The sequence below is a fragment of the Fulvia fulva genome, chromosome 8, assembly GCF_020509005.1.
Source record: "Fulvia fulva chromosome 8, complete sequence".
Classification (NCBI taxonomy): Eukaryota; Fungi; Ascomycota; class Dothideomycetes; order Mycosphaerellales; family Mycosphaerellaceae; genus Fulvia; species Fulvia fulva.
This window is the reverse complement of record NC_063019.1, coordinates 4,275,436-4,298,869: the sequence shown is the minus strand read 5'-3', so window position 1 is coordinate 4,298,869 and position 23,434 is coordinate 4,275,436. Positions and strand designations below refer to the sequence as shown.

General features: G+C 51.7%; 5 protein-coding genes across 5 annotated transcripts; 2 read left to right on the top strand and 3 right to left on the bottom strand.

The window, feature by feature from the left end:
- Window positions 1–211: 211 nt before the first annotated feature.
- On the bottom strand, window positions 212–2,868 carry CLAFUR5_11670 (uncharacterized protein; the record flags this gene model as incomplete). Its single annotated transcript, XM_047910818.1, has 4 exons — window positions 212–309; window positions 407–640; window positions 715–2,493; window positions 2,544–2,868. The coding sequence occupies 4 exons, from the start codon at window positions 2,866–2,868 to the stop codon at window positions 212–214; spliced, it is 2,436 nt and encodes an 811-aa protein (XP_047765459.1).
- A 1,032-nt stretch (window positions 2,869–3,900) lies between these two features.
- Window positions 3,901–5,787, bottom strand: CLAFUR5_11669 (uncharacterized protein; the record flags this gene model as incomplete). The annotated part of the gene is made up of 3 exons (XM_047910817.1): window positions 3,901–3,995; window positions 4,075–4,488; window positions 4,548–5,787. 3 exons carry the CDS (start codon window positions 5,785–5,787, stop codon window positions 3,901–3,903), a joined length of 1,749 nt encoding a protein of 582 aa, XP_047765038.1.
- A 79-nt stretch (window positions 5,788–5,866) lies between these two features.
- CLAFUR5_11668 (mRNA cleavage and polyadenylation factor CLP1) lies at window positions 5,867–7,528 on the top strand (the record flags this gene model as incomplete). The annotated part of the gene is made up of 1 exon (XM_047910816.1): window positions 5,867–7,528. One exon carries the CDS (start codon window positions 5,867–5,869, stop codon window positions 7,526–7,528), a length of 1,662 nt encoding a protein of 553 aa, XP_047765037.1.
- A 1,078-nt stretch (window positions 7,529–8,606) lies between these two features.
- CLAFUR5_11667 (uncharacterized protein) lies at window positions 8,607–9,840 on the bottom strand (the record flags this gene model as incomplete). Its single annotated transcript, XM_047910815.1, has 2 exons — window positions 8,607–8,774; window positions 9,724–9,840. The coding sequence occupies 2 exons, from the start codon at window positions 9,838–9,840 to the stop codon at window positions 8,607–8,609; spliced, it is 285 nt and encodes a 94-aa protein (XP_047765042.1).
- Window positions 9,841–10,321: 481 nt separating this feature from the next.
- Window positions 10,322–11,332, top strand: CLAFUR5_11666 (putative tRNA-splicing endonuclease subunit tsp-4; the record flags this gene model as incomplete). The annotated part of the gene is made up of 1 exon (XM_047910814.1): window positions 10,322–11,332. One exon carries the CDS (start codon window positions 10,322–10,324, stop codon window positions 11,330–11,332), a length of 1,011 nt encoding a protein of 336 aa, XP_047765041.1.
- Between the last annotated feature and the right edge of the window lie 12,102 nt (window positions 11,333–23,434).

Here is a 23,434-nt window from a genome sequence, read left to right as displayed (position 1 = left end):
AATCGGGCGACACGTCCAGGCCCAACTCCGAGATACCCTCGATGATCTCTTCGGGCACCTCAAGCGACTGGCTGTACAGCAGCCAAAATTTCCTCGCACGGCCGTAGTGTTTTTCGGGGCGCGGCGTGCGAATCGTCATAAGCCCTTGAAGAACTCGAAACGCTTTCTCATGGCCACGCAATTTCCGCCGATCTACGTCAACAACCCTCTCCTAGATCGGCCTTCCACCCATACCGTTCTGGTTGAAGCGCATGTTAGGCGGCATGCCGTCGATTGGCGAGCGGACTTGCTGGAAACCAGGTGGCATACCTACTGAAAGTTGTTAGCTGATGTGACCAAGCGCGTGAAGGAGCCCCGAGGAAGCTTGAAACAGTGAAGCGAGGGCGTTGTGCAGGGCGTCACATACCTTGTGGAGCTCCATAAAACCCAGGAGGCGCATTCCCGGCAAACCCAGGCGGTGGAGGTCCACGTTGTTGTTGCTGCGCACCTTGGAAGATGTTGACGTTGTGAGGGAAACCAAATCCAGGAGGAGGCGGCGCACCGGTAGGAGAAGACAATTGGTGGAGGTCAGGAGGGAACTGCTGTTGTGGAATCTGCATTGGTGGCAGGTTCGGGTGTCCACTCATCCTGCGGCCAGGACCTATGCGCAGAAGACAGTTAGCGATTACTCAAAAATCATGTGACGATGTCGTCGTGCGGGTGTCTGGTATATACCTGGTATTTGCTGTTGCGGCACCGGCGGCGGTGGTTCAGAGAACTGCTGCTGACGACGGAGTTGCTGCTGCTGCTGTTGCTGCTGCAAGAAGATGGCATGCTCATCATGCACACCGAAACCCGGTGGGGCACGCTGTTGACTGCGACGCACAGTCTCCTGCGCGTACATCTGCTGCGGCTGCTCTTGCTGATAGTTCCGCATAAGCTGCTCCTCGAAGTGCCCAGGCGGCTGCGGTGGTCCTCTTGGCTTCGGGGCTTGTGGCTCTTGAGGCATAGGCGAGGGTTGCTGTGATGCGAGCCACTGCTGAAGCTGCAATTGGTCGATACCACCATGCATCGGCAGCGCCTGTTGCGACTGTGGTCTTGACCCAGATGTGTCCTTCTTAAGGAGGTTCAGAAGCTTCTGGCTGTCATTGCTCTGCAGCTGTGGGCGCTGCCGTTGTGCCAGTAGATTCTGGATGTTGACGTCTGGTGACGCCGCACCTCGGGACGGCGGATCGAACATATCCTTCTGATTACGACTCGAAGAAGGACGAGGTTGTTGCTCGCGCAGGGCATTGAAGGGTATGCCATTCGGCGCTGGCGACATGGTCGAAGCCTGTTCTTGCGTTCGTGGTATTGCCTGCTCTTGCTGTTGTCGGTGCGGTCCATCGCTTCCGAACAAACTGTCTCCAAGCTGCACACCGCCCTGCTGAGGCGATTGCAGTCTCTCGGGACTCTTCTGCGAGAACATGTCCGTGAACCGACTCTTCTTGATCGTGCCGTTCGCGCCAGCAGGCTTGATGACAGGTGGAGGGGACGCTGGCATTTGCTCAGCCGCCGGCGGTGGAGGTGGGACTGCTGCTGCCGCAGGTGGTGTGGGCTGGGATATCTTGGCAGACTCAAGCATGGCAAGCACTCGATTGAAGCCTTCGTGATCCTCTGCCGACGTCTTGCTGTTTCCATTCGTGGACTCATCCGCTGGCATCGGTGGTGGTAGTGGGGGCGCAGGAGCCGGCTCGGGTTCGACTGGCTTGAACATTGACGCGAAGCGACTGGTCTTTCCTCCCTTTGCTCTCGCTGCCCTGATACTCCCTGTGCCAGCCGATGGCGTTGTCGCGCTCTGTGGTGTTGAGCTCGCATTCTCCCAACTACCAAACAAACTGGAGTCGATGGCTCCCAGCTTCAATGGCGCAACAGCAGGCTTTGGTTCTGGCGCTGGCTCAGGTATCCGTGTCGCCTCAACGTTCTCCTCTCTCTCTGGCTCGCCCTTGCTCTTCTTGCTCATGCTTTCCTTCCACTTCTGGAACTCGTCTTGTGTACGCGCCATGCCCAGACCAAGCTCTTTCTCTTGCTTGACGACCGGCTCGTCCATCCATTCTGGCTCCTTTTCATGTCGATCCTGATCTCTATCACGCCGCGCTTCTCGCTCACGCCAGCCACCTCGTCGCTCGCCGTTCTGCTTGTCGTCTCGTTGACCGCCCCATCGAGGATCTTGTCGGTTTCCATACCCATTCCGTCGCTCTCCATCATCTTTCTCTTCTCTGCTGCCACCGTCGCGCTGGCCTCTTCGTTCACGGACATTCGCCCAATCTCGAGCATTGTTGTTCTCAGCGCCGGCGTCCTTCTCGTTCATGCTGCGCCTGTTAAGCTGACGGTCGGAAAAGAAGCGGCTTCGGGCACTCTCGCTCTCGTCCGTAGGAGTCGAATCGTCGTGCGCCTTGCCCTGCACATCGGCCAGCTTCGGCACGTTCCTGCTGCTGGGGAACATAGTTCTAGGCGGACCAAGAGAGACATCTTCTGCACGACTCAGTCAGCCCACTCCATCGTAGCCTCTTAGCACAACTCACCACCATTCGTTCTCAACGCACTGCCTCTTGTAGGCAAAGTTGGCCGCCCAGTCGAGAATGCTCCCATAGGACTACTCCCCTGTCCAGCCGCCAGTGCAGCAGCAGGCAGCTTGGGCAACCTCTGCTTCTGCGCATTGTCTTCTTTGCGGGTCGCTTGCGGCGAGCCCTCACTGTGGTGTATCCTTAGCTTCTCGCGCACACCCTCAATCTCCACGTACACATACTCTAAATACGACTCGATGGGCTGGAGGTTGTCTGGTCGTTGGCATAGGGGTGATTCTCGCAGGATGTAGAGCTGCTCGGCGGTGTAGCGGCGGATTGCCATCCTTGCAGACGTCGCGCGAGGTAGGCGGCGTCTCGCTCTGGCGAATGTCGTGCGAAGTCGAGCGGGCGCAGTCGGTGGTTCGGGATACGTGTCGAGACGGAAAAGCTTTCGCGTATTGCTGGTGCAGAAGAGGGACGTTATCCTGAAATGGGTGTTATGCAATCAGCAGCGAGTGGTGTCGTGTGGTGGTGTCAATTTCGCTCGTGACTGAAACAGGGCGGAGATGGGTGGTGGATGTGGAGATGGCGGGAGGTGCCTAGTGGTGGCGGGATTTTGCGAGTCCTTGCGGTGTGTTGATCTTTGACCAGCGTTGGAATCTGGTGGGTAGTGTAGGAATGCGTCGTGACAGTGGGCGGTGTGGTTGGTGTCTAACGAAGTGTTGCTGAAGTCGCTCAATACGTCGGAGGCTGCCCGATGCAAGAAGACCCTGATTTAGATCAATGTGCACTACGACATCGATTGGCTGAAAGTGTTTGCGATGCGTGATATAATGTTGAAGCACGGGAGAAGCTGAACATCTTTCAAGGGTTGCCATTGACTAACTAGATATCTACTCGGAAGATTTTGTTGGAAAGTGCTGCTCATATCTTTCATCTTCGCTCTTTCTGTGCCAGCCTCGGCAACGTCATCCGCGACTTCCTGGTTCACGTACGGAACCAGCCGCTGCAGTAAGCACGTGAGGTGCTTATCCATGCAATCATGCTGTCGTGATGTGGCGGTCCGGCCGCCGTGGTATATATGCGTCCTCGTCCACTCCCGTAGACCAATCAGTCCACCTTTGGTCTATCGGTCGCCCTCCTCACGTCGCAAGCCCTTCTTGCAGCTGCTCCCTACCAACAGGCGAGCCATCTTGTCGTTCCAACCACATCGACTCCTCTGTGAGTCCCACCACACCCTCTCATCATGGTCATCATACTCATTGCATAATAATGCTCAAGGCACACAACCCAACTCGTGCCTGCATATACTTTTGGCCGGAGACGTTTCCCAGATCCTATCCGTCAGCCGTCGCTCAGAAGCCGTCTCCGTCATCTAGTCATCCGAAAGATCTATACCCAACAAATCAGCCAACTCGATCAAATCGTCATATACGTTCGTGTTGTTGCCATACGGTAGCCATGTGATCCCTACAAAAGAAGGTTGTTGGTCAGCATTTCCAACGTACCCCTCGAGATAGCTTGCATCAAAAGAAGGCAAGTGGCATACTGCTAGACTTTTCCTCCTCGAGTTCATCTGTTTCCTTCCAGAATGCTGTCGGTCCAGCAGGGCCGTGGAGGTCGTAGTCTTTGTCGAACCAGTTTCCGAGCACTCCGCGGGCAGAGCGAAGGCCTCCCACTTGAATACCTTCGCTTCGCCATCGTTCTTCACCGTGGAAGATTGAGAAGGTCGTCCATCGAATCTCCCCTTCTGGTGTTTGTCGTACTGTTCCACGGATTCTGCTGTTCGCATTTGGATCCCAACTGGCGTGCAGACTCCGACTGGTGCCTCGGAAGTGCACCACAGGTAGTCTTTCGCCCGTAAAGTTGCTCCAATCTAGACCATCACCTTCATCGTCCTCGTCGCCGGCTCCAGGCGGATCGATCTTTGTCACTTGGAGCTTGATGCGAATCAGTCGGATGGCTAGTAAGTCATACAAGTCAGTTTCAATACACGTACATGTTCACGCAAGTCAATCAAACCTTCTTCAGTATCAATGGCGTCCCGCGGTTGCTCGTCAGGTATTCGCTCGCTGAAGTTAAAGGCGTAAAGGTCGTTGTAGTCAAGGAAGCAGACGACTCGCATCCAGCTGCCGCTCACGCCATACGGATCTTGTGCATCGAGTGCGAGAGCCAGCTCACGAATCTTGTACATCTCGTCATCCGGTTCCTTCACTGCCCCGGCCATGCGAGGCAGGCTCTTGTAGCTATTTGGTGACGCTCCGCTCCATGTGTCCTTCCAGACCATCGGAAATCGCCCCTCACTGCGATCAGTGAACTTGCGGAGATTGAAGCCAAGCACAATCATCACGGCCTCCACTTTCTCCCAGTCGACTCGCTGTCTGCCATCATTCATGAAAGGTCCCCACAGAGTATGCTCCGTATACTCTCGCAGATCGTAGACTTTGCTGCGTGCGAAGGTGTGGGTGAGGAGTGGCCTCGCTTGACTCCGCGTCGACAAGGCCGCAGCTGATGGTCCTGCTGTCGGTGTTCGGATGATGCCAGCGTCGTTTCGCATGATACTGAAGAAGCTTCTGCTGGGCAGAACGTCGATCGGCACGCCATACAAGCAATGCAGCTTCGCACTGGCCTGTCTGAGCTCGAGAGTATCTGCTGGCTCCTGGTCGTCACTTCCTGCCCTCGCAAAGAGGCTGCTTGCGCATAGGAATGCATCAACATTGTCTGTGTCGGCGAATTTCTCGCGCAGAAGCTCAACATTCCTGCTGCCTTCGCCATCCTCGCCATCCTCCATGCTTTGTGTTGTGTTGGCTGTTTCTACCAGTCTGTCGACTTCCTCGCACACGAACCCGAGATGCTGTCTCTTCACTTCCCGATCTTCGCTGTCGAGCACTTTCTCCATCTTGACAAGCCGATGCACGGCTGTCTCCCAGTCTGGCTCCTCTTTGAGTTTCTTCGGTTCATCGTATCGTCGAACGTAGAGATCCTTATGCAGTAGTCTGTTCCCACGAATGTAGCCATGCAAGGCCTGGCAGCTCTGGCTGACTGCGGCCAAGTCCGCTGGCTCGATCTCGGTGAAGATGCAGTGAAGCAGTTCGTGTGAGAGCTCCAGCAGGGACGCCATTGGGTTTGCTGGTACAGCTGTCTCGTCGAAGTCGGCCATGGTGTAGCGTCGGCTGTCTGACGGGGTGCTGACTGGTGAGATGGCGGGCGAGAAGTGGTGGCAGCACAGCAGCGGTGCCGGGGCGGGCGCGGTGGATGTCATGTCGGTGCGTGTCGTAAGGTGCGGGCTAGGATGAGACGGAGCTTACATGCTTCTTCCACGTCCGGCACAGCGGTGCGACATGGAGCCATGCAGCGATCACGTCGTCAGCTTTATCTCCGCCGTCTCAACTCCTCCAGCACAGGCTGCACAGCAGCAAGGTGGGGTTCAGGATGAGGTGATCACGTTCCACGCGGAGCACCTCCGGCAAAGCTCGGCGGTTGGAGGGACTCGATACGAGGAACATCAACATTGTCTCGTGACAGCGAACTACCGACAACATACTGCAGAAGACATGTCACTTCCTGGCCTCTCACTCCCTGGACTACGAGCGACACCATCCACATCAACACCACTCCCAGGCGCACAATCGACTTCAGCACCTCCACGAACAGAAACCCTCCAACCCAAACAAGAATGGCGTTTTGAAGTCTCCTTCTCCCAAAAATACCACATCAAAGTCGAACACGGCCACGCAGAACTCTTCGGCGTCGAGCTCGCCCAGAAACAACTCTACACCTTCTCCGGCTGCAAAGGCGCCATTCTCTCCTGGCAAGGATGCCAACTCGAAATCAGTGGCAACGCCGAAAGCGAATATGCCGGACAAGAAACTGAATACGCCGACGAATGGCTCAACGTTCACGGCTGGCTCAGCAACCTGCGCGTTCAAAGCAGCGGCGATGGGCCTCGCGTCCTAGTCGTTGGCCCAGACTTCGCCGGCAAAAGCAGTCTCGTCCGCAGCCTCGCAGCCTGGGGCGTTCGAACAGGCCACTCGCCCACAATTCTCAACCTCGACCCTCGAGAAGGACTCCTCGCACCACCCGGCAGCCTCACAGCCGTAACCTGCGACTCGCAAATGGACGTCGAAACCGGCTACGGCATTGGCCCCATGTCTGGTCCCACCGTCTCGCCAATCCGCACACCTTTGATCTACAGCTTCCCCTTCGCCTCCCCCACCGAATCACCCTCCGTCTTCAAGGCCCTCATAACCCGCATGGCCCTCTCCGTAACCTCCCGCCTCGAAGACTCCGCGCCCATAAAAAGGTCCGGCCTCATAATCGACACACCCGGCACCCTCAACGACCCCAAATCCTCCTACGACCTCATCACCCACATCATCTCCGAATTCAGCATAAACATGGTCCTAACCCTCGGCTCTGAACGCCTCACCGCCGACCTGACCCGCAAACTCTCCACCCAAAAGGACGACGACCCCATCACAGTCCTGCGCATAACCAAACCCTCCGGCGCCGTAGAACGCGACAGCACCTTCCTCAAAACGCTCCGAACCCAACAACTACGCCACTACGTCTTCGGCTCCGCCACGGAGACCCTAGCACCGCACACTCACACCATCAAGTTCGACAATGTAGACCTCTTCCGCGTCAAATCAGGCACCGCCTCCGTTCCCGACGAGACGTCTTTCGGCGGAGCAGGCGATGACGATGACGATGACTACGACGTTCCATACGCGAACAGCAAACCCACCAGTAAAGCAACGTTCGAAAAGATCACGCCCTCGGCGGCGATGACGGGAGGAATGGTGGCGATCAAGTTTTGTCCTGGGAGTAGTGATGAGCAGACGGTGAGGGATAGTGCGGTGATGGGTTTTGCGTATGTCTCAGAAGTCAATGAGGCGAAGAGGAATGTGAGGTTTCTGGCGCCGCATCCGCAGCAGTGGGGGAACAGAGCGTTGGTATGGGGTCATGGGTGGCCTGAAGCTGTGGCGGACTTGGTGGCATGATGCTGCTGAGGTAGGGTGAATGCATTTGTTACGAGCAAGCGACGTGTATCGAGTAGGATAGATGAGGCAAGTGTATGATAAGACGGGTTCATGTTTGATGTCAACAACTATCTGATTCTCGACTCAAGACTGCGCTTTCTCGAGCCAATCCATCTGCCCTGAGTTACTCCTCTCCATGACTTGTGTGACCGCCTGTATCCAAGTGGAAAGGCTCCGGCCACGCGCAATGTTGACCGCCTGTATCCACAAAGAGCGGAAGGGCTCCGGTCAGCGCTCTCAAGCTGTCTGCATTCGCTGGCAGCTGTGACTGTCTTCGGCCGGCAGCACAGCCATGAGTCGTCGGAGGGGAGAGAACCGACAGTCACAGTGCCATGCTCACGCCATAGTGCAGTAGTCGGCAGCGGTGGCTGCTGGGAGTTGAACAGCGCCAGCTGGTCGTGAAGTCCACCGTCACCAGCCAAGCCAGGGAAGACATCGAAGGAGGCAAGAGGTGTGCCATCTGAGGATGGTGAGCTGCGAAGTGTTGTTCTGGTAAGGCGGCGTGGAGGTGCGCAGAAGACGAAGAACGTGTCAAGCGGAGCATCTTTCTTCTCGCGGCAACGACGCAAGACACTATATGCCTTGGCGAGAATGGCTCACGTGGCGCATTTGATTGCAGCAGTGATCCTTTTCATGCGGCGAAGCTCATGCACAGCACAGCATCTTGCGTAGCTTTTCGAAAGCGCTCTCATTGGGCCCTGGGTGAGCCTGCATCACCGGTGGTAGTGCGTTGCTGCTGGGGGCGCGGCAGGGACCAGATGAGCTCTGCAGTTCTGAAACTGAGCGACCGTACAAAGTCGTTCGAGAGCACCCTGTGCACGACGTGCTGGTGGATGACGCCACACATCTGGCCTCGAAGGGATCTGCACGCCACAGGCACGCCAAGACCTTGGAGATCGCTTTCTGAGTGTGCCCTCTGAGCATTGCATTGTAGAACTTGCGGAAGGCCATCCAGGAGATGAGCGATCTCTTCAGCCCAGAGTGTAGCAGAGGTTGACCAGGTCGTCCACATCAATCGAGTGTGGCCATCGTGTACTTCTCAGGAAAGGTGTCGAGGTATCGAGGTTTGGGGTGAGGAGGCGAATGAGCTGCGGTGTCTTCTCCAGACTCGCGGCGGACCCATCTGCCATCCCATCCACTGCAGATACTCTTCTGGCGGAATGACGCCGATGAGTGGCGCAAAGTGCCAATAGCAGTCAGGTGTGGCCTGTTGTATGTCAGTGTGGGTCCACTTGCAACTGTTGAAGGTGAAGTAGTGCTCGGCGTGTTCTCAGATAAGCCGTTTTTACGCATGCCCATCCACCGGCGCCTCGCCATACTGGCCATAACGGACAGCATGGTCCGACGCACTGAAGGCACGATGACACGGCATAACATGATCAACCGCAGCTTCACATGCGTACCGAAACTCCACAACCGATCCTCCCATGTCGGCCGAAGCTTTCATGGTACGGTGCGAGAGGGTGGCTCGGCAGATATGGCTACCCAAAGGGTTCGTTGAATGGATAGACTAGGTTACATCCTTGTGCTGGGTGGGAGATGAGGTGGTGACTTACCAGATGGGCGAGGCGACTGCAAGTGTAGGTGATGGCCATCTGCAGACGGTTGCTGGAGTGGTGTCACAGTCTCAGGCTGCGAGATACGAAGTTTCTGTACTGCCATGTCAACCAAGTGATCGGGATGGCATCGCAGAGTCGAATGAGTGAGGATGGAGTCTCATGTCAGTCATTTTGGTAAGCTGGTATTTAATATCCACATTGTTCTTTCGGTAGCAGAACTGAACAAAACCGATCATCATATGAGAGGTGGGGATGGTGGAAGATGAACACTTACCACTCGGTGTGAGTTCACTCGCACGCGGTCGAGCGCGACAGTTGCTGGTGACCTGGCTGCAAGCAGCTCCAGTGAAGGGTGCTTGCTACTGAAGCAGAAGGTGTGGACTGCTGGATGTCGCGTTCACTTCAGGTAGGTCTGGTAAAGGTACTTCGAGCTGATCAGCAAATGTCCATCTCGAGCAGTGAAAGCAGCAAGAGCGCAAACTCGTGTCGTGATCAGATGGTGATGCATGTTTGTTCGAGGCTCATAGACGTCGCCAGAACGGTTATTGTGATAAACTCATCAAAAAAGCGAGGTTAGGAAGGCGCGGACTGACTTACCCTTCCGACGTAGAAGATGCTTGCCATCACTGCCATGCGAATGAACGCTGGCATGAAGTCCGTCCTCTGGGGCGCAGTCGCAGTGCCAGCACGCGGCGGTCCCGCGCGGTTGGCCATGCTGGTGGTGGTCGTGTTGAGTGGGAGTGAGGTTCAAGTTGCCGCGGCAGAAATTGAAGTTTTGTCTTTGCCGCGGAGGGCACGTGCAGCGGGAAGTTGCCGCGTGGCCTTGGCTCGCGGCTTCCATTTTACCAAGAGCTCTGCTCCGTGCAGAAGACAATAGCCATCACTGAACCGACCTCGACCTCGAGCTTCACCACAGTCAAGCCCTTCAGCCACTTCCAACATCGTCCAGCCTTTCGTTCGGCAAGAGCAAAGATCAAGCGTACGTCCCAATCCCCTCTTCCCAATCTTCACTTGCAATGATTAAGAACTCCATATCAATCTGTCAATCTACTGAATCTAATGACGAGAAAACTCTGCTACAATCCTTCATATGACCCCACACACATCTTGCCATTTACATAATCATGTTCTCTCCCAGCATAATCGCTGACTGATAAGCAGTTCCCTTCGATTCGCACTCTGCGCCCACATCGATATGGCGTCGACAACATCCGATCAGGCGGTCACCGAGCCGGTCGCCATCTTCAAGCTCGCCAACCGCTACATGATCTACGATGTCAACGTTGCGACCTATCTTCGACGCGAACACAACATCATCGGTGTGCTTGGGGGAACACTGCCTCAGGCTTCACAGCAGAACGTCTTTCTTGGAATGCCGCTACAGCTCATGCCCGAAGAAGCACGCCTCCTGGTTCAAAAGGGGGTCGCACACGTCGTCGATGATGTGGCTGCGCACAAACGCAACTTTTTTGGTCAAGGCATGAGCGCGGAAGAGAGGAAGGCCTATCAGTCCGCTCTCAGGAAGCAAGGCCAAGGCGCAGCGATGGAGCAAGTGAAGAAGAGCGAGGACAGGAAGAAGGCCGCGCTGCAGAAAAAGGGAGCGACAGAGAACTGGAACGACATACCAGATGACATGTTTACACCAAGGGTGAGGAAGCCGAAGAAGGAAGACAAGAAGAAGGAGGACGAGCCTGTTATCGGTGGAGGAGGTGGAGTCGTTGCAGACGAGGACGACAGCCTGTTTGACACGAGAATCAACCCTGCTTCTGCAAACGGCGCAAGATCTCGAGCGTCGTCAAATGGAAGTACGGCAGGTCCAGAACCATACGGCGTCACGCCCACGATCTCCTACCCGCCAATGCAAGTAGACCGGCCACAGCCCAGCGAAACAGTCGAATTACCAGAAGCACAAGACTCATACCCGCTCTACAAGCACCTGCACGAAAATGGCTACTTCATGGCACCCGGACTGCGCTTTGGCTGCCAGTACATGGTCTACCCCGGCGATCCGCTGCGATTCCACTCGCACTTCTTGTGCAACGGTCTGGGCTGGGACGAGGAGTTCGATCTGCAAGGCCTCGTTGGCGGAGGCAGACTCGGCACTGGTGTCAAGAAAGGATTCCTGCTTGGTGGCGATGAGGCGGATACAGCAGAGGGCAAAGATGGGAACGTCAGAGCGTTTTGCGTGGAGTGGGCGGGTATGTAGACGACACGGCAGTACGAAAGCTTGGCAAGAACACACATCTCGAACAGCCACCACATTACTTTCGGCTTCCTTTACACAAATTCATGTTCGAGGCCGGCCGGCAGTTGTGCCGAAACAGGAAAGCGCCGGGACGATGTCGATGGGCTGATAGGAGTTTGTGGTGGGAGAACAGCTGCAGCATATCGGCAGTATCACATCGCAGACCCAATATCGCACGCCGGAATGATGCCCATAAAGGTCATGAAGGTCTACGCAGTCTGATCAACAAGCAAGTCATTCTCCAAGGTTTGCAATCAAGCCTTGTCACAAGCAAGCAAGTTGGAAGCCTATAGCTTAGTCAGTATTTTCAAACAATCAAGCGGTGTTTTCTCCTTCGTTTGCAAGCCTTATGAGCATGTCTGTGTCGTTTTACAAGGTGTTGTTAATGATATTCAAGGTCATGTCGATCTAAGAAGGTAGAATTCTAGGAAGTGCGGACCTATCTCTAAGCTAATCGGATCACGTACCGACGATCACGTGCTTTCTCGCTTCAGTTTTCCCGACTTCTCAATTCCGACGTGTCTATCTCAACCTCTAAGCATCAACTTCACGACCTCACTACACTATAACATAGACTCGTAGCAAGTTGAAACTAGCAGCTCACTTTCAACCGTACTAGATACTAAAGATCTATTCGCGCCGACTATCGAGATCGACGCCGTAAGCAACAAAGCCGACATATCTAAGGTACTAGGGAAGAGAAAGCACGACTTGCTTAACTAGCTAGATTAGACGCGACTAAAGGCTTATTACCGTACCTTATAAGACCGTAACTACTTATAATTCATTAGAACTACGGCTAGCCTATTAAGGACAAAGATAGGCTCGAATGCTAGCTCTATAAGCTATACTATAGCGCTAGTAGAAAAGAGAAGGGCATCTATAAGACTAACGTCTCTACGACTAGTACTTCGAACTATATAAAGACGAAGTACTATATCGATAGTAGCGGTATTATTTAACTAAAAGAGAAGAAGAGGAAGGGCTTAGATTAATATTATAGTAGGTAGTAGATTAATAACGAGCGTACTATTAAGATGTAGCATCTTAAAGGGAGTCAATAATTAGGAAGTGATCTAGTAGCCTAAGGCATCTACGGTAACTCAGCTTATAGGGAGATACCTTCTCTTACCTTTAGCTTAGATAGACATCTAATATAATCAATATATTAGTTCCTAATATATTGCTATATACTCGTACTATTAGTTAGTTAAAGATTAATCTCTTACTCCACTCCGCTACTATCTACCCGTACCTGTTTAATAGGTTATAAGCCCGGGTTTATATAGGAATAAGAGCAACCTATATTAGTATAGATTACTTATATCCCTTACTATCGTATTAGAAAATATCTAGGAATTAGAAGTCTACCCCGTCTATCCTATTAAGGAGCTTAGTTCGATACTAAGTAATAGGTAACCTAGACAAGGACTCTATACGGCTTACTTAAAGCTAATACCTTAAAGATACTCTATAGGTAGAACTGTATCGAGATACTATTAAGAAGGACTTTATGTAAGTCATTTAAAGCTCTACTAGGAGAGACAGACCTATATCCTAGCCCTAAGACCTCACACCGCTCCTTCCTTACTTTACTAAGTAGGCCTTAGTATCTATACCTACGAACTTTCCTATTCTATACTAGAAGCCTTAGTAGGATCTAAGCTACTACTTTAGAACATATACACCTTGTTTTATTATATCTAATCTATTATAGATTTATACTAAGAGAAGATAGAGGAGAAGGGAGGCAAAATCCTAATTCTTAGGAGGAATAATTAGAAGAGATAGTTTAACCTTTAGAGATATAAGATAGAGAGCTAATTAGCATTCTTTATAATTAATGACCTAATAGAAGTGTCTTTTAATAATATTAAGGGCAAGACTCTAAAACTCTAAGAAGAGGCTATAACTAAAGAGATTCTTAATACGCTAATATAGACAAGACAAAATGTAGTATACAACTTTAGTATCCTTAGTAGGATTATAGAAGAAGATAAATTTGAGCTTAAAGGCTTATATAAATCTAGAAGAGCTACTAAGAAGTAGGTATATCTCTAGAACAAGTATAGCCAGGTGCTACTAACCTATATATATAAGCTTATAAAGCAATTTGTGATCTTTAAGATAAGTAAAGAGTTCACTATTAGATCTATATAGACACACCTTGTTTCTCTTAGCAAAAGGATTGCTAATATTGACCTAGTGTCACGGGCAGCCCGCGACCCCTCACTGTAGCTGTGTCGGCCCGGCTGAACCGCGGACCTTCTGCATCGGGTTAGCGCGGCTTGGCTTTACTTTATAACTTCGCCGCGCCTCGCGCTCCTCTTTCGTAGCTTCGTAGAACAACAACTATCTCATTCGGACCCTATGGTACGCGCGCCCTTACAGTTTGTTCTACCTTACTACCCAGATCGCGGATCTAGGTAAGGGACGCGTAACAACAGGAACAGACAGAACCGCAGAACTCGAGAACGCGCAGAGCCGCATCAGAACACAGAACACGGTAAGGCGCACAGCGCGCAGATGCCTAGAGAACGTAACGCGGCGACACCATCAGCAGGTGGTCGCGCGCTCGTAGACAGTCAGGATACAGGCACCGTCACGCCTCCCCCGAACCCAGACAACATGACTTCACAAACAGCGAACGGCGGCATGCCACCGCCACCTAAGCCTAAGGGCAAAAGCAAGCAGCGCACATCTCTTTTCCCCGACCTCTCCTCTTTTCCTCAGAGTCAGACACAGGACGACAACCGGCGGGTCACAGTAGACACCGGTGTCGCGCTACAACAAGAGATTGATAAAGCTTACCAGAAGGCCTTCGAGCGAGAAGAAGGTGGTGAGATTGACTTTACAGAACTGTTCGAGTTCAAGCTCGAAGAGAACCCAGGCGGCGACCCAGACGAGGTGTATCTATCACTCGACGAGGCAGAACACATTCTCGCATCCGAATACCAGAATGTCACCCCAGACAACCTCACGACCCTTGCATCCCAACACCCGAAGACCACCCACGACTTCGTGCTACAAGCAGTCAACACGGCAATTACTAAGGGCAGACAACTCGATGTAATGGAGCGAGCCAACGACCTCCAGAACACCCAGTACACCACGCTGTACACCGAATACGACCGCATCTACAAGATGCTGCGAAGTGAAGAGCTTGTCACACAGAAAATGGCAGCAGATCTCAAGAGCAAGAAGGATTGCGACCCAGCTAAGTTGCAAGAGCTGGGGAAGAAATACAAGGAAGCCAACAACCTGTGCAAGCAGTTCAGCGAGATCTACGAGAAGGAGAAGAAGAAGGCACAAGATGCTGAGGCGAAGAACCAGGCCCTACAACAAGAAGTCGATGACCTGAAGGCTCGGCTTGAGGCAGGAGACACCACACAGAACGGAGGCAGGGGCCGCTCAGGCCGCCGACCCTCTCGTTCCCGCCCACGCGAGACCTCACTCGAGCAGCTATTGCGTAGGTATCGCGAAGCTGCTGGTGGAGGGGGCGGTGGCGGTGGTGGTGATAACGATAACGATGGAGACGACGATGACCGTGGCGACAATGGCCGAGGACGTGACAACGACCGTCCGCGACCAGGACCTAACAACAGTCGTGACTCGAGAATGCGCAACACCCGCACCCAGACACCACTGGTTGACCTTCCAGAACGTCTCTTCACCATTGACCGCACCCTCACTCGCGGCATGGAGATCGGCAAGGGTGTGCCCGACCCTAAGCACTTCAAGAACGATGACGACCCCAATTTCGACAGCTGGTACAGCAGTGTTCTCCTAAAGCTGACTGTAGCAACCTTCCGCACTGAGGCAGATGGTCTGCGCTTCGTGTATGGGTGGACACAAGGTGATCCTCAGCGAAGCATCAAGCCGAGGATCCCTGTGCCTGGACAGCAGTCCTTCAACGAGTTCAAGACTGGAGAAGAGTTGTTAGACTGGATGACACGCCAATATGGCACACGCAATGAGGGAACCAAGGCTATGGTTGACATTGCTACCTGCAAGCAAGAACAAGGCGAAACCTTTGTAGCCTTCCATGCCCGCTACTCGAAGTTGCGCGCCTGGATGTCATGGACCGATGAGACCGAGCTCATGCTGTTCCGTAACCGACTGAACCGCAAGTACTTCATCAAGACCTTCGGCGACCGCGAAGTCGACCGCCGCCTAGACAGCATGCAAGACGTTATCGAGGAGTGCACCGCACTGGACGAGAGTTTCTACGAGACAGATCGACTATACCCGCAGAAGGAGCGCCCCCGGGGCAATGGCAACTCGAACAGCAATGGCGGCCAGAACAACCAGAACAACGGCAACGCAGTTGCTAGTGCCGCTGCCGGTGTAGCAGGTGCCTTGGTACAGCGCCCACTACAGTACGCTGGTACCAAGAAGAAGGAGGATCTGCCGACACATCTACAGAACCTGCCTGCGCTCAACCGTGAGCAGCGCGAAGACCTTAAGAAGCAGGGTAAGTGCTACCGCTGCCGTACAGGTTCTCACGTGTCGACCAACCCTGAATGCCCAATGTATGGGTACGATGGCGACTATCGCCCACCGCGTCCACGCAATACCACGCCGAATCCGAACGCGAACCTCAGTTCCCTAGCCGCCGATCCGCGGCAGGGAAATGGCACGACCGCTGCCTAAGCGTGGTAGACAGCGGTCACCCGAACTTCCTAGGACAGAAAGAGCATGAGATTGAGAGACACGGAACGCAAGAGACGGTAACAGACTATAGTGAGGAGCTTAAGATATCGGCATGCGCACTGGATAAGCAACAGCCAGCTGTGTACCCTCACATAGTGTTACCCGTAATGATACAACAGAGAAAGGCTCGAGGCCTTGTAGATTCTGCTTCCACCTCTCTCTTTCTTGACTGGAAATTCACACGCAAATACACAATACCCCTGATCCCTTTGACGCAAAGCCGACGACTAACACTGGGAGATGGAACGGCCACTGCGCGGCAGATTACACACGCGGCCCCTGTAGACGTAGTCATAGGCGATCATCACGAGCAAATGTTATGCTACGTCACCGACCTCGAATACGACATCGTCTTTGGCCTGCCGTGGCTTACAGCGCACAACCCAAACATCTTCTGGGAGACAGGCGAGGTGGCATTCAGGTCGGATTACTGCTTTGGTCACTGTCTACAGAATAAGACACCGACAACAGTGCAATCCCTGAACCACCGCGAGAAGAAGAAGCAGGCACCAGTACGGTACGGACCAGAGCCCTTCACTGGAGATGTAGCGAGCTTCACAGCAGGAGGAGCAGAGCTGAATGTCTCATCATATGACCTAGAAGACATAGACGATGAAGAAGTGGACTGCCAGGGCGTTTCTCAACGCGCGTGGGGGATGTACGCGCACCGGCCTGGGGCTGAGTGCTTCTACATCATGCCCACTAGGCGTGAGAGCGACGGCGGAGAGCTTAAGCTAAGTGCAATGGCTGCTGATGATCTGGACCAATTCTTGAACAAGCAGTTCAATCACAACCCGAAGGAGAAGTTGCCGCCAATGTACCACGATATTGCGGACGCTTTCTCAGCTAAGGATCATGAAGGACTCCCACCTCACCGACTAGGCGTAGATCATGAGATTCACATTAAGCCTAATGGTCCACAAGAGCCACCATACCGCAAGCCCTACGGCCTAGCTGAGAAGGAGAACGAGGCAGTTAAAAAATGGCTAGACGAGCAAACATCTGAAGGGAAGGTGCGGAAAGCAGGGCAAAAGACGAACCAGTCTCCTGCACCAGTGCTAGTGGTACGTAAGCCTGGAGGTGGGCTGCGTGTTTGTATCGACTACAGAGGATTGAATGCGATCACTATCAAGAACCGGTATCCGATTCCCTTGATACAAGAGACGCTCAACCGCATACACGGCAAGAAGTACTTCACAAAGCTGGACATTGTAGCAGCCTTCAACAAGTTACGGATAGCTGAAGGGCACGAGTGGTTGACAGCGTTTGCGACACGATACGGCATCTACGAGTGTCTAGTGTTGCCATTCGGCTTGTGCAACGGACCAGCATCGTTCCAATCATACATCAACAAGGTCTTGCAAGAACACCTAGACGACTTTGTGTCGGCCTACCTGGATGACGTACTTATCTTCAGTGACACCTTGGAGGAGCACATTGAACACGTGCGGAAGGTTCTCACCAAGCTACGCGATGCAGGACTTACAGTGGACATCGACAAAAGCGAATTCCACCAACAGAAGGTGAAGTATCTTGGGCTAATCATAACCCCTGACGGCATCGAGATGGACCCCGAGAAACTCGAATGTATTCAGACATGGGAAGCTCCTGAGAACCTGAAGGATGTCCAGGCCTTCCTTGGATTTGCCAACTTCTACAGGCGATTCATCGAAGCATTTTCGCGCATAGCTGCTCCTCTCACAAACCTGACCAAGTCGGACGGACCAAGCAATCACAAGAACAGAAGGATTCAATGGTCACTAGATTGCCAACGAGCCTTTGACAATTTGAAAGCTGCGTTCAGCAAAGCCGGCATGCTCGCACATTACGTGCCAGGCAGGGAAACAGTAATAGAGACAGATTCTTCAGATTTTGTGAACGCCGGCGTGCTTTCGCAGTATGACGAGAATGGCGTGCTACATCCTGTGGCCTTCTACTCGAAGAAGTTGAGTCCACAGGAGTGCAATTATGAAATCTATGATAAGGAACTGTTAGCCATCATCAAGGCTTTTGAGGAATGGAGACCCGAGCTCGCCTGCGAGGCAGATGATGAGGACTCACAGCCAGTCAAGATTTACACCGACCACAAGAACCTGGAATACTTCATGACGACAAAGCAGCTAAATCGGCGACAAGCGCGTTGGGCTGAGTTCTTGTCACAGTTCAACTTCAAGATAATATACCGTCCAGGACTTCAAGGTACAAAGCCAGACAGCCTGACGAGACGCAGCCAGGACCTTCCGCAGGGGGTGGACGACCCTCGGAACCAGCATCAGCATCAGACATTGCTGCCTCCTAAGCGATTCCTTAAGATCGCCTCACTACAGGCAACAGTAGAAGATGCGCCGGAAGAAGAGGAACCAGTACCGCTAAACCCTGAAGCTGAAGAGTTTATGCCTACAGAACGAGATGCGCCTACTGAACAACCGGCGACGCGTGAAAGTCAGCGGGAAGCCGAACTCGAGTATCGAATGTCGACGGCGTACGTAACCGATAACGAGCTCAAGACCGCGATTAAGGACCTGCAGAAAGACCGCACTCCTACACTGCTACAGAGAGCGAAGATTCACCCAGCACACTGCAAAGTGGATGGCGACCTGCTATATGTTCGAAACCAATACGACGGCTGGAGCTTATGGGTACCAAATGACCAAGCTTTACAGACCAGGATAATCAAGATAAACCATGACGCTCCAGCAGCAGGCCATCCAGGACGAGCTCGCACTTATGAACTCGTAGCACGTGAATTCTACTGGCCTGGATTAGCGAGATCCGTGCGCAGATACACCGCGAATTGCCGCACCTGCCGTACAACAAAATCTCTGCACTCCCAGCCACTAGGATTACTACAGCCACTTCCTGTTCCAGATCGGCCTTGGAAACACATTGCAGTCGACTTCGTTGTCGGACTCCCAGACAGCACTCTTGACGGCATGGTCTACAACAACATTATGACCGTCACTGACAGGCTCACTAAGGAAGTCGAGCTGATCCCTATTGGCGCAATGACAGCACAGAATACGGCAAGGCTTTTCCTCAAACATGTGTTCTGTCGGCGCGGGTTTCCTGACACCATTACATCAGACCGTGGCAAGCAGTGGGTTGCTACCTTCTGGAAGAAACTCTGCAAGATGCTCCGCACAAATCGCAAGCTGAGTTCTTCGTATCACCCAGAAACTGATGGACAGTCAGAACGCACTAACCAGGCGATGGAACAGTATCTCCGCATGTTCACCAACGAGGCACAGGATGACTGGGCAGAATGGCTGTGCCTTGCTCAGTTCGCGATCAACAATCACCTGTCTGAGACTACTGGTGTGTCGCCGTTCTACGCCACCTTAGGATACAACCCTGAGTTCATAGAGCGAGTTGACCTGAACGCTGGAAAGGAGGGAGGACTGACCACTCTCCAGCGACTGGACGCGCGATCAGCAGAAACCTTTGTGCGTCGAATTTGCGAGCTTCACAAACACCTTCAAGAGAATATGCGAATGTCACAAGCTCTCCAAGCAGAGGCAGCAAACCGCCACCGAAGCATTCCTCCAGACTACAAGGTGGGTGATTGGGTGTATCTTAGCACCAAGAACATCCGCACGACTCGACCATCTAAGAAGCTGGACAGGAGATATGCCGGCCCTTACCAGATCACGGAAGTTATGCCGGCCAGACTCTCTTATCGACTGAAACTATCAGACGCTCTAGTAGGACTTGATAACTGCTTCCACACCTCACTACTACAACGAGCCGACCACCCCGATTTCCCACCACTTGAAGGGCAGCATCTGGCGCCGCCACCACCGATAACTATCGAACCTGACACCACCGAGGCTGATGCAGCAGCCGATGTAGTGGCAGCACCTACGCACATGTACGAGGTGGAAAAGATCCTTGACATGTACACCCGTAAGCGGGCAGGCAAGGTGAAGAAGGGGCACAAGCGCAAAGTAGATACATGGTACAAGGTGAAATGGGCTGGATATCAGAACGAAGAGGATGGTGAGACCTGGCAACCTGCAGAGGACATGCTTGAACACGCAGCCGCCGCTGTTGCAGACTTTCACCATAACCGGCCGGAGTTGTCTACGCCTGTAGGCTTCGCAGCTCCATCTGACTGGTCCCTACCAGCCACTGAGATACTCGGGCTCAACTCGATCAGGGTCATTCCGAAAGACACCGTCACGAATGAGTCGCCTCGAGCCTTGCCTCTAATAGAATCTGCTCCGCACATATTCGATACTCGAGTGGAGCCTACAGAGCCTGCAATGATACCCAACTTTGGTCATAAGGATCATACGCGAGTGCGAGCCGAAGACAGACTTAGATCTGGGGCAAGCTAGCTAACTAGGCAACATGTTTCTCGAAGGAAGCCGGTCGAGGATGGTCTTAATAGAGCGAATGCGATGTTATCGGATGACGACAGGGCACTAGAGGATGATTCGGCGTTCGCGCGATTATGGAGCTCGACAGGCAAGTGGCCTCACAAGGTGAATAACGCTCAGAGGACTGAGGCGTGTTTTGGGAGGGGGGGTACTGTCACGGGCAGCCCGCGACCCCTCACTGTAGCTGCGTCGGCCCGGCTGAACCGCGGACCTTCTGCATCGGGTTAGCGCGGCTTGGCTTTACTTTATAACTTCGCCGCGCCTCGCGCTCCTCTTTCGTAGCTTCGTAGAACAACAACTATCTCATTCGGACCCTATGGTACGCGCGCCCTTACACCTAGAGGGTCAGTATTATAGGAAAGCTAATATAAGGATGACCTAGCTCTTAAGCTTACTACTACCTAACTACTATATAGCTAGGGATACTATTATAGCTCAGCTAAAGATAGATTATAAAAGGACCTTAAAGATCCTTAAAGCTTAAGAAGCTAGGTTAGATCCCTCTAAGGCTAAGTATAGTATAGTAGCTACCTAGGTTAAGCCCTTAGGTCTAGTAAGACCACTCTCCTACCTTCTCTATAAGAAGGATCATCTGATTAAGGACTGCCCTAGTCTACCTAAGGTAAGAAAGGTCCTTAGATCTCATTCCTAACTACTATCTTCCTAGAATATAATATATATTAAGAAGAAGAGAACTCTACCACCTACTTTAAGGAGGACACTAAGAGAGAAGTCCTTTATAGAAGAACTTAAGAAAATAGTAAAGAAACTTAGCTCTAACATACTGTCACTTTAGAAGAACTAGGCCTAGTCTTATACCTCTAAAGTAAAGAAGACTAGAAAAGGGTTTTCCGCCTAAGAGTTACGTGACTTATATAGCTCATCCCTAGAGACAATGTCTAATAATAATAAGTATAATAAAGTGGCTTACTTAACTATAGAAGTCTAAGGCAAGTTCTCCTCGTTAGAGTAGTTACTTAACTCCTATACTTCATCCTATATAACTGACTAAAGCTACCTCTTTAGATCTATAACTCCCTTAATAAGAAAGAAATAGATTGAAGTAGGAGGTAGGTTTTTATTAGCTACTTATATTAGGAATGTAGAGATAAGTAGGAGAGCTAGTAAAAAAGTTGTTTTAGAAGATATCCTACTTATACCTAAGCTAGGAGTAAACCTGGTTTTATAGAACTAGTTTAGTAAGTAGTTTAGTGTTCAACCTCTATTATTTTCTCTTATTTCCTCCTCTAGTAAGACTAGTGTCTAGACAAAGCTCCTTAGGGGGGTTCTATTCATTAATAAGATTTGTCCTCTCCTATAAGAACGGGCATATTACTTATTATATACACTACTAATAGAGAATGCCTTTGTGACTACTTAATTAAAGACCGACCTAAAGTAGTAGGAGCTTTAGTATAGAAGATTTGTACACTTTAGGAAGAATTTGCTCTAGAATCTTTATAAGGTAATAGACTTAGAGGAACCTATTCCTATCCCTAAGGATAGCTTTTACTAGTAAAGAGTATATTCAATAGTAAGTACTCGCGTATAATCCTTATAACTAAAGTTAGGTATTATTATAGGCTCTAACCGGTGGACTATCGATCTCTATGCCAAAACACGACACATTCGAAAGCTCTTATCAAGGCTATTCTAACGATATATAAAGCAGGCCACTGCCCCTAGGACTATAGGAGTTCTACCTTATTTAATCTAGACAGCTTAAAGCTCTCTTTACCCTATTTCTTTAGCTCTAAACGGCGCGGAGGTGCCTAGCTACATTAGGCAACTCCTAGGTAATAGTAGCCTAGGCTACGGCACTAACGGCGCCTACGGCCCTATAGGCGAAGCCCCCCTAAGATAACTAGTAGCAACTTATAGAGGACGTAAAAAGTATAGAAACTAACGATTAGCTCCCTTACTAGTCTCTATAGGTAATGATCACTTAGCTACGTACGGCGCTTATACTGTTATATTACCGAGGGCAATAAGAAATGAGGACGACGTCCTAGGCGATTAGTAAGGCCACCCGGAATCAACACCCCTATAGCTAGGTATCGGTCGCGGTATCGATACTAGGCCCCCGCCTAACGTACGATACAGTTACGATCCGTATTATAGTAAAGGAAGACTAGGCCGAAGTTACGAAGCTATCGAATAAGGAGCTCGCCTAACGAATTAACTAACTAGGGGTGGTCGTAGTGAACTAATAGTCTAACGGCACTTTATAGATCTATACTAGCTCTACTACTACTAGGAGGCACCTAGAGGTATAGCTATAGTAGGCATCTAAGGTTACGGCATTAGCGAAGGTCTTAACGAAGCAATTTATAATCCTAGTCCACGATATGCCTAAGGAGTTTAACCTAACTAACTAGGGTCACCTACGCGCTCTCTAAGAGGACAACCCGGTCACTCTTAACTCTCTAATCTAGAAGGCGACTTAGCTCTATAGGAAATGGCTAGAAGGCAAGAAGGCCTCGGCGCTAATAGTATAGCTATAAGACGCGAAAGCGGCGGATCTAGCGATAGAATAAGGCCTAGTCTAGTAATATAGCCTTAAGATAGTAGAAAAGCACTCCTTATCCTTTCGTGTCCTCTAATACTTCAAATACTAACAGTATAGACACCAAATCTATACGTATATAAATAAGTAGGCCTACTCGAACTATATAGGAGACTATATATCTAGGGACTATATATCGACTATAAGACGGTACGCGAACTGTCCGGGGCACTACCTATCGTATAGTACGGAATGCCTATAGCGGAAACTAGCGAAAAACAAGGCAATCATAAACAGAACCGTCGCCCTAAGATTCTACGGCGACCGTAAGGCTAGCCTATACCGGAACTAACTAGCGGCGGTCGGGTATAAGTACCCTAGGGCTAAGAACGATATAAAGGATACGTAACCTAGGGCGTACGGGAGGCCACGTGCTCTACTAGCTACGGCGAGGGAATCTAACTA